Source organism: Danio aesculapii, chromosome 3, assembly GCF_903798145.1.
Source record: "Danio aesculapii chromosome 3, fDanAes4.1, whole genome shotgun sequence".
NCBI classification, from domain to species: domain Eukaryota; kingdom Metazoa; phylum Chordata; class Actinopteri; order Cypriniformes; family Danionidae; genus Danio; species Danio aesculapii.
The window spans coordinates 6,607,028-6,617,927 of record NC_079437.1 but is presented as its reverse complement, the minus strand read 5'-3'; the positions used below and the strand labels follow the sequence as shown (position 1 = coordinate 6,617,927).

The 10,900-nt window shown below is 43.1% G+C and overlaps 1 protein-coding gene across 1 annotated transcript; it reads right to left on the bottom strand.

The window, feature by feature from the left end:
* Window positions 1–348: 348 nt before the first annotated feature.
* LOC130216908 (GTPase IMAP family member 8) lies at window positions 349–10,585 on the bottom strand. Its single transcript, XM_056448828.1, has 4 exons — window positions 9,880–10,585; window positions 8,652–8,693; window positions 7,877–8,539; window positions 349–2,726 (listed from the first exon to the last, which is right to left on the bottom strand). The coding sequence occupies exons 1-4, from the start codon at window positions 10,556–10,558 to the stop codon at window positions 784–786; spliced, it is 3,327 nt and encodes a 1,108-aa protein (XP_056304803.1). The 5' UTR covers window positions 10,559–10,585; the 3' UTR covers window positions 349–783.
* Window positions 10,586–10,900: the final 315 nt, after the last annotated feature.

Genomic DNA, 10,900 nt, shown 5'->3' with positions numbered 1-10,900 from the left:
CCTCGTTTAATGTAGTTAGATGAGCCAGATTATTAAAGTCTTTCATATATTCTTCGATTGACCAGGCTCTCTGACGCAGGTACATGATTTTAATCCATGCTGGATCCATTGTGGGGCCGAGTCTTCTGTAACACGGTGAGTGACACAGACAACTGAAGTTCAGAGCCACTTGCAGGTTTATTCAAAGTCAGGCAAGCAATAGTCAACACAGGTGCAAACAGATGTATAAAGGCAGTCCAGAATCGTAGTATAAACACAGGCGAGAAGTCGGAAGGCAGGCAGTGAACAGGGACAAAAGTATAATCGAGACTAGGGTCAAAACACAGGAAAACAAGACTAGGAAAACACATTGAAATGCCACTTTACAGATAACAAGACTCGGCATTGTGAATGAGTGTGTGTGCTGCTTGAATGGTGTTTGTAATGAGTCTTTGACAATCCTCAGGTGGTGTGAGTGTAATCAGTAGATACTTGGAGCAGGTGTGTGTGTGTGTGTGTGTGTGTGTGTGTGTGTGTGTGTGTGTCATGACTGAATATGTAGTCCATTTACAAGCAGATTTGTAGTCCTTATGTGCAAACCAGCGATCTAGGGAGTTACGATCGCTGGGGATCGTGACGCAATGGATTTGAAACTTAGATAAAGTTTGGTAGATTCAGGAGGATTTTTTAAAAATGTGTCTTTTCAGTTTTCCACAAGTTTGTGTCCTTGTGTAACCAAAGCTAAGCTAAAGATAACAACAATAAGCCTAATGTATGTTTGGCTACATAATGGTCATAATTGTTTCACATAAGTCTACATGATTTCTTTTTTAAATCTTCAATCCCTCTCTTTAGTTCTTTCACTTCTTCGCTTTTCTCATCTTTAATGTGTTGGTAAAGCTTCTCCATTAATTCCTGTTGTTTCTGGTGATCTTCCAGCTTTTGCTGAAGCTCCTGAACGTGCTGCTCTTTTTTCTCTCTGAAATCATTCATTTCTTCTGCTTTTTTTCTGGCTTCATCTTCATGTTTCTTCTTTATCTGTTTTATTTCCTCTTCATGTTTCTGTTTCATTTCATCTCTCTCTTCCTCTTCTCTCTTTTCTTTTTCTTTCTCTTCTGTTTCTCTTCTCTTGATCTCATCTTCTTGCTCTCTTTTCAGATCTTCAATTTTTTTATTCCATTTTGTTTTTTCTTCTTCTCGTCTCTCTTCATATTCTTGTGTTCTTCTCTCCCACTCCTCTTTCCTCTCTCTCTCCAGCTCCTCATAATGTCTCTTTGTCTCCTCTCTCTTTTCCTCATATTCTCTCTCCTTTTCTTCTCTTTCTCTCTTCTGTTTCTGTTTCTCCTCCTCCATCTTCTGTCGTTCTTCTTCTCTTTCTCCTTCAAATCTCTTCCTCAGTTTCTCCAGCTCTTCTTGTTTTTCTCTCAGTTGTTCCTCATGTTTTTCTTTTCTGTTTTTTTCTTCTTCCTCTCGTTCTTTCATCTGTCGTTTCTTCTCATCCTCCCATTCTCTCTGCTGTCGTTTAATTTCCTCTTGAATCTCTTCTTTGTCATTTTCAGCTTCTTTTATTCTTCTTTTCCATCTCTCTCTCTCCTTCTCTTCTTCTTCTTTCCTCCTCTTCTCCTCTAAATCCCTCAGTTTTGTTTCTTCTTTATGCTTCATCTTTAATTCTTCTATAATTCGCTCTTGTTCACTTTTCATCTTGTCTTGGTCTTGTCTGTATTTCTCTTCTCTCTTTCTGTCTTCTTCTTCTCTTTCTTTCTGCTGTTGTTCATACTGTGATCTCTGGTTGTCCATCTCTCTCTTCATCTCCTCAATTTCTCGATCATATGCTGCTTTTTTCTGTTTTTCCTCTTCTAATAGTTTCTGTTTCTCCATCTCTTGTTTCTGTTGTTCTGCTTTGTGTTTCTCTTCAAACTCTTTGATGAGTTTTTCCTCTCTTTGTCTAAACTCATTCTCTCTATGTTGTTTTTCCTCATCTGCTTTTCTTTTCTCTTCTTCCAGTCTTTCCTTTAGTGTCTTCATCTCCATCTCATATTTGTCTTGTAACTCTTCTTTCTGTTTCTGCATCTCTCTTTCTCTCTCTTTCATGATTTCCTCCATCTTCTTCTTAATGGACATCTCTGCCTCCTCAAACATGTCATTAGTGAAGTATCCACTCTGATTATTAGTTTTCACCTCTACTATCATGTTTAACAGCGTCATCACTTGAGTTTTGTCATGTTTTTCTCTATTATTGAACGCCAGGAATCTGTTTCCACAATCTCTGATCAGTTTCTGCAGTTCTGCAGATTTGCTTCTCTTCAGATAATCCTCTATAGATTCATCTTCAAGTTCGTCTGCTCTGGTGAAGAGAACGATGCTGAACTGAGCAGATTTTAGACCAAATATCTGCTTGATCAGGTTTACAGTGTCTGATTCTACCTGTATAAATCTTCCCACACTGACCACAATGACAAACACATGAGGTCCTGGAGCTGACATTGAAACACACTTCACTATTTCTTCCACCACTTGATCATTTGTTAGTGTCGTGTCGAAGAGTCCTGGAGTATCAACAACAGCTACTGATCGACCAGCAACTTCTCCAACTCTCTTCTCACACACCGTCGTCACTGAATCTGTGTTTAATTGGCTGAGAAACTCCTTTCTTCCCAGAATTGTGTTCCCTGTTGCGCTCTTTCCACTTCCTGTTCTCCCGATCAGCACAATCCTCAGACACTCGAGATCTTCTGAACAATCAGGAACTGGAAATCATATTTAAAAAATAAAGTTTAGTTTTTTCTTTAAGTCTCATTACAAATATATTTAGCAATGTGACTAGTCTATGTGGATTTAAAGGGGTCATGAAACCCTCAACATTGTTGTTCTGAGATTTATATGTTGAACATTAAATAAGACAAACATTAGCATCTGTTAGTTTTAATTGTAAAAAAATAAGTGGTTAATTTTGAGCTGTTTCCCTTTTAAAATCTATATAAGGGCAGTGTCACTGGTGGTGATGTAGCACAGGAGTACTATGATAAAGCATCAGTGTCTAATTATTATTCATGAGACTGAGTTTTTTAGATCATTTGTATCCACATTTCCTTGCCAAACATAACAGAAGGAATGACCACACAAAGGATCCAGCAGTATTGTTTCAGTTTCTTAGGTTTTTGGAAGGGAAGAATTCCCTTAAATATTTCTTGGGGGGAGGCAGAAGGGGGCAAGACATTTAGTGGAGCTTGCGCAGCAGTATAAAACAACATTGCTGGACCTCACCTGTTAACGACTCACCTTGGGTTTGTCCCCTCAGCCTGGCCAGCTCAGCAGCTGCCCTTGTTTACACACAGGGTGATGCTCATGCTGGTGCTTTCTCACACACAGGCTGGTTGGCTTGGGCTTTGGATATCTCCAGTCCTAATGCTTACAAATGTTGTGATCTGCAGTAAAGTCAGGAACTTAGTTTAGAACTTTAACGGCCAGTTAAAGTATCACTCTAACTCTGTTAAAGCTTATCAGTAGGGCCATACAGAATCTGCGGAAAATTTCTGCCTTTTCTGCACAAACTATTTTTTTAAATCTGCGGAAGTCTGCAGAGTGGTGTTGAGAACATAAGAGTTTTAAAAAATACACTTAATAATTACAATATTAATTTCTTAACATTTATTCATCAAATACACAAGTAGTACAGTGCTGCTAGTGGAGAAAGTGTTGGCATTCAATCTTCCCTGGCAGCCCACTACTCCACCTCACCAACCTCACCGGCATCACTCTTATCCATCCGATGACACTCCTCTGCAGAGACATTGCTCAATGAAGGAACAACTTGAAGGTAATTTTTAATATTAGGTTTAAATCCAGTTACTTTGGCTGGATCAAAGACTGGGAGAACTTTGAAAAGTTCAATACAAGGGTGTTTTTTCATCACAACCTGCAGCTTATTGGAACATTCTGCCATTGCTTCCTTAAACAGTCCTGAACAAGTGTGCCTCTCCTCATTATTTAATGCCTTCAGTTGCTCACTGGTGTTGGGATGCCAATCCTCAACCTCTGCACTGAACCCATATTCAAAAAGCATACTTAGGTCCTCAAGCTGGCTGAAGATAGTGGCTGCCATGGGTCTAGAGGTTTCTTCCAGTTTAGTAAGTGTGGCTAATACATCAGAGCTGTGCTCAACGATGAAGTTATCCTGGACTTTCAGGAGCTTTCCATTCTCTTCTAACATTGCTTTGAGATCTCACACAGCTTTGGAGGTCAGTGGCAGTGTTGGAATGAAGCCTTGCAGTACATCAATATTTTCTGTCAGATATTGCACTGCTTTTATCCAGGATCCCGATCTTGTCTGGACAGCAAACACAGGCATGAGAGGAGAAAGACCCTGCTCTATCATAAAGGCCCTCAATGCAAGATAGCGCTGGGGTGACCGGCAGAAGACACGCTTCACTAAAGCACACTTGGGTCTAGAAGTGGTTTGAAAAGTGAATTATGCATAGGAAAATATTTAAAACTTTTAAACATAAAACAGTTTAAATGTGGACTATGGCTATGCAGATGCCGGTCACATTATAGATGACACCTTCCATTGACCACCTCACAGAATCATTCAATCACAATGCTGGATTGAAAGGTGCCATCTTTTCAAGCCAATCTTCTAGAGAAAGGATCTAACATTACCTCAAAGAAATTGAATGTGGTGGTGATACATAAGGTGGTACACAATTTGTGTGGTTTTCAATGCAAGCGTTACACCAATGTATGTCTTGCAAGATGAAACAAAAGAATTTTCGGCATGTCTCAGGCTATCCGAATTGCTCAAAGACTTCAGAACTTTGCTGCGTGTTCCAGCAAGGGTTTTCATGGTAATTGGATTCACTGTGCTTTTTCCAAGGCGCCTGATACAATCGCTTCAAAACTATCACCTCCAGAACCTCTACCTTCAAGGGCACCACCTCCAGAAATCTCCAGCTCTGTGTGTTCAAAAATATCCAGATGTTTTTAGAGACTCCTCAGATCCACATTCCAGGTCTGACACAGCTCCATGCTCCAGGGTCTCCTCAGATCCATGCTGAAGACCCATATCAGCTTTATGCTCCAGGCCCACCTCTTGTCTATGCTTCTGGCTCTTCTCATTTCTATGCTCTAGGGCCTCTGCACCTCCAAAGTCCAGACCCATCTTAGCTCCACATTTCAGGCCACCTCAGCTTCATGCTCCAGGGCCTTCACAGCTTCACACTTCATGGCCTCAACAGCTCTACATTTCAGGCCAACTCAGCTCCATGCTCCAGGGTCTCCTCAGCTTTACACTTTAAGGCCTTCACAGTTCCACAACCCAGGGCCCCCTCAGCTCTACACTCCAGGCCTGCCTCATTTCTATACTCCAGGCCTACTTCAGTTCTATGTTTCAAGCCTGCCTCATTTTCACACTCCAGGCCTGCCTCAATTCCATGCTTCAGGGTCTCCTCAGCTTCACATTCCAGGCCTGACACAGTTCCATGCTCCAGGGTCTCCTCAGCTCCTTGCTAGAGGCCCACATCAGCTTCACGCTCCAGGCCCACCTCATATCCATGCTTCTGACTGTCTCTTTCCATGCTCCAGGGCCTCTGCACCTCCAAACTCGAGGCCCATCTTAGCTCCACATTTCAGGCCACCTCAGCTTCATGCTCCAGGGCCTTCACAGCTTCACACTTCATGGCCTCCACAGCTCCACATTTCAGGCCAACTCAGATCCATGCTCCAGGGTCTCCTCAGCTTTACACTTCAAGGCCTTCACAGCTCCATGACCCAGGGCCTCCTCAGCTCTACGCTCCAGGCCTGCCTCATTTCTATACTCCAGGCCTACTTCAGTTCTATGTTCCAGGCCTGCCTCGTTTCCGCACTCCAGGTCTTCTTCACTTCCACGCTTCAGGGTCTCCTCAGCTCCAAACTCCAGGCCTGACACAGTTCCATGCTCCAGGGTCTCCTCAGCTCCTTGCTAGAGGCCCACATCAGCTTCACGCTCCAGGCCCACCTCATATCCATGCTTCTGACTGTCTCTTTCCATGCTCCAGGGCCTCTGCACCTCCAAACTCGAGGCCCATCTTAGCTCCACATTTCAGGCCACCTCAGCTTCATGCTCCAGGGCCTTCACAGCTTCACACTTCATGGCCTCCACAGCTCCACATTTCAGGCCAACTCAGATCCATGCTCCAGGGTCTCCTCAGCTTTACACTTCAAGGCCTTCACAGCTCCATGACCCAGGGCCTCCTCAGCTCTACGCTCCAGGCCTGCCTCATTTCTATACTCCAGGCCTACTTCAGTTCTATGTTCCAGGCCTGCCTCGTTTCCGCACTCCAGGCCTGCTTCACTTCCACGCTTCAGGGTCTCCTCAGCTCCACACTCCAGGCCTGACACAGTTCCATGCTCCAGGGTCTCCTCAGCTCCTTGCTAGAGGCCCACATCAGCTTCACGCTCCAGGCCCACCTCATATCCATGCTTCTGACTGTCTCTTTCCATGCTCCAGGGCCTCTGCACCTCCAAACTCGAGGCCCATCTTAGCTCCACATTTCAGGCCACCTCAGCTTCATGCTCCAGGGCCTTCACAGCTTCACACTTCATGGCCTCCACAGCTCCACATTTCAGTCCAACTCAGATCCATGCTCCGGGGTCTCCTCAGCTTTACACTTCAAGGCCTTCACAGCTCCATGATCCAGGGCCTCCTCAGCTCTACGCTCCAGGCCTGCCTCATTTCCATGCTTCTGACTGTCTCTTTCCACGCTCCAGGGCCTCTGCAGCTTCAAACTCCAGGCCCATCTTAGCTCCACATTTCAGGCTACCTCAGCTCCACACTCCAGGGCCTTTACAGCTTCACATGTCATGGCAACCACAGCTCCACGTTTCATTCATTCGTTTCCAAACTCCAGGCCTGCCTCAATTCCACGCTTCAGGGTCTCCTAAGCTCCACACTCCAGGCCTGACACAGTTCCATGCTCTCCTCAGCTCCATGCTAGAGGCCCACATCAGCTCCATGCTCCAGACCCGATTCAGCTCCACGCTACAGGGTCTCCTCAGCTTTAAGCTCCAGGGCCTCCGCAGGTCCACATCCAATGCCCTCTACAGCTCCACATTTCAGGCCACCTCAGCTCCATGCTACATGCCTGTCTCAGCTCCAGGCTCCATGCATGCCTCCATGTACACCTGTACAGCTCCATCCTACAGAGCTTCACAGCTCTATGCCCCAGGCCTCCTTCAGCTAAACGCTCCAGGTCCACCTCGGCTTCACACTCCGGGGCTCCATCAGTTCCATGCTCCAGGGTCCCCCACAGCTTCAGGCCTGCCCCAGCTCAACTCCATGCCCCAGGTCTCCTGCAATTCCAAGCATAAGGGCCTCCTATGCCCTACACCACAGGACTGACTTCCTTGATTGGACCTGGCCCTCTGTTCCTCCCACTTGTCTGCTGCTACTCCACCTCCCTCCTGAACTTTGTGACTATTCATGTTTGGTTTGATAATTATAGTGAGAAGCATTACACAAATACAAAATACAAAACTAACAAATTCAAACTAAAAACAACATGCCCCAACATGCACTGTAGTGATTGTTGTTTTTAGTTTAGATTTGTTTCTAGTTTCACACCCATCTTATCATAAGTATTTTTTCCTTGTTATTATCGTCAAACTGGGTCACCTGTTCCCCCTTGTTTATGTTAATTTAAGCTCTTTTGTTTCATTTCTGTTTGTTGTTCTTTGTTTGTTTATTTCTGTTTAATAAATTCCTTTGTTTGGATCCGCATCTTATATGTTAATATATTCATAATATGTGAAGTTACATATATCAAGAAGTGTTCCTCAAGGTATGGTAAAAAGTATGCAATTGTGTAAAAGCTACTCAGCACTCGACGCAGAAGTGTAAAGTAGCCTTTAGATATTCTCGTACCTGCTGCTGACTGAGTTTTCATCATGAATCTCTTCAGTTCCTCTATTTCAGCCTTGTACTTGTTTCTCTCCAGCTCTATCTGAGCTTGAAGGAGCATGAAGGAGGTGTAGAAACTCCCTCTGTTCTCTTCCACCATGTTCTCCACATCCCGCAGCAGATCAGGAACCTGTGAGCTGTTCTCCAGAACAAACCGTCGAGCTCCAAATGTTTGAATATAGGTATCAATGTGTGTAACGTGACTTCTACTACTGATAAGTTTCCTCAGAATGCTCTTCTCTTGCATTATAAGGATTATGACGAGTTTGTTGATTCTGGAGCTGAAGATCTTCTGGATCTCCTCAATTTCTGCTTTATCTTCATGAGTCAGTGGAGCATCAGGAATAATGAGGAGGAAAGCATGAACTCCAGGATCACAGAGAGACACACAGTGCAGAGTCTGACACATCACTTCCTCCTCTGAGATTTGACTGAGAGCTGGAAGCTCCAGCACATTGATCAGATGACCATGAAGATCCACATCGGTCCTCACACACTCTTCCTGATGTAAGGGAGGAAGAAATGTCTTTTTCCCTCTTATAAGTTTTGATACGGAGGCTTTCAGTCTTCCGTCACTCCCACACAGCACCAAGTTCAGCTTCTGCTTTTTGGTGACTTGTACACTTCCTGAAGAACAACAACAATACAATAGGTTATCACTAGATTTTCACATTTTCAGATGTATTTTTTAATGCACATATGACATTGCTTTGATGTGTTACATAAATGCATACATTACCCTTGGCTTGATCATGCTCTGTTTTTGATTCTGGATTACCAACTGTAAAGTGAATACATGAATTAATTATCCGTCTCAAATATATGATGCAACCTTCACTTTTTTCAGTAAATCTGGTTCTGTGATCAGTGGTGAATCTCTAGCAGGTGCTTTCAGATGAAGTAGGCTAACTGTTACTGCTGTAGTTCACCGACAACCTGCATGATATCATGCTTAAGATAGCAGATGATTTGTTCAGGCAATAATAAATGATAATAGCAGCTGTTTGTGTAGCTTCTTGGTGAACTATGGTTCAGTGTGGTAAAGAATGCAACATCTAAAAGCATGTAAAAATACCACATTGGATGACTTTTCCAAACTCACGTTCCAGTTGAGTGTTTGAAATAAATCCCTCTGTGAGATGATAAAGTAGTTAAATCTTCTGTTTATTCAGTAGCTTTCAGGATTTCATGAGTTTCTTATTCGTGGGTGTTTGGAGTTTCAGTGAGAGTGCCCTCTGGCTTTTGAAGGAGATTTACAGCTGATCACAGGACTGTACTTCCTTAACAAGATGTGCACAACAATCACAGCTTTGTTTATACTGCAATTGAAATATAATTTTATTTATCATATCACGCTAAAAACCCACCGTTGTTTATTATGACTATTCTTGTTTTTGTAAGTTGCATTTGGATAAAATCATCTGCTAAATGAATAAATCTAAAATACATTTCCCAAAGGCGATAACCTTTATTTTTAAGGGTGATCAGATTTGGAGGTAATGCATTACAAAGTAATATAAGTTATGGAATCTGATTACTTTCAGATTATAGTGTTTACTTTTGAATTTCCCAGGAAATATCAGCGTTCCATTTTCCATTTATTGACTGACATTTTTTTCTGCTGAGGGGTGAGAGATGTGTTGTGTGTGATGTGGAAGCACGAGACTTACTGAGCACCAGAGCTGCAGAGTCCATCGCCAACTAGCTTACATGTTTGCTGTGATTAAAGTTCGAAGCTGAATAGCTCAATATTCTGATCTGTGGATATTCTGCTCATACTTTTCCGTGCATGAACCACATATGCTCACTGGCAAAGTAATGTTCACTCAAATACCATGCCAACAGGACACTACAACGTAGTAACTTTCCAAAAACTTTCCATGATTATACATTGATAACAAGAAGTAGTTATTACATTATCATTCAAACACAGTGCAGTATGTTTGCCTACCCAGCCTATTACTTACAAAATGATATTGTGGGTATATTGTAAAGAAAACCTTTTGCTTCTTTCTTCTCAGAATGAGTTTCAAGAGCTTTTCTGTCATGCTCTCCATCGGGATCTTCCTCTTCTATTCTGAGTGAATAACTCAAGGTGTTCAGATCATCCACAGATGTTCCTTCTGAAACATCAAATGAATCACATGGCAGAAACTCTTCACTGTTTTCTCGGAGGATCTTCTCTATCTGCTGTAATATTGAAGTGCGCCACTCCTCAATGTTTTTATCAAGCTGTAGATGTCTTGCAGAAAACTGCTGGAGGATTTCATTCACCTTCACAGGTGACCCTTCAGAATCATGTGCCTTTTCATCAGTCGTGATCCTGATGACTCGTTCCATCGTCTTTTCGTTGAACTGCCTGAGCACATTTCTGACTCTTCTCATTTCCTCCTCAGTGAAGTCTTCATACTGCAGAATGATGATGAAGACATGAGGTCCTGGATCAGACAGACTCACACACTCTCTGACCGTCTGTGTGATCTGATCATCTGAGATGTTGGTGTGGAGCAGCTGAGGACTGTTGACGAGCGTCACAGGTCTGTCTATCAGTCTTCCTCCGACTCTCTCCACAACATCTGATGGAGCTTCACTGTCAAACGCTGATCGACCCAAGATCAAGTTTCCCACACGGCTGTTTTCTGACATGCTTTTACCCAGGAGAACAATCCTCAGAGGAGCCGCAGCGCTGACTGAAACACACAGATCATGTGCTATTTTAAAGTGTTTTAATGGTGTGTTGGACAGATGATAATGATAATGATATGGTTGGTTTGAATCAATTTAGTGCCTGAGGTCTATAAACCCCTCCCCCTTCCATAAGCAAACTCTGCTCTGATTGGTCAGCTGGTTTGATTGGCCATTTGCTGTCAGAAATGAAGTGGCTATTTTAGAGTGTGTGTATGTTGGAGATTATCCAAATGAGAGATTTGATTATGCTAGTTACTTTCATTGTGTTTGATGTTGATCTGTAGCAGGCAAAAGATTAAA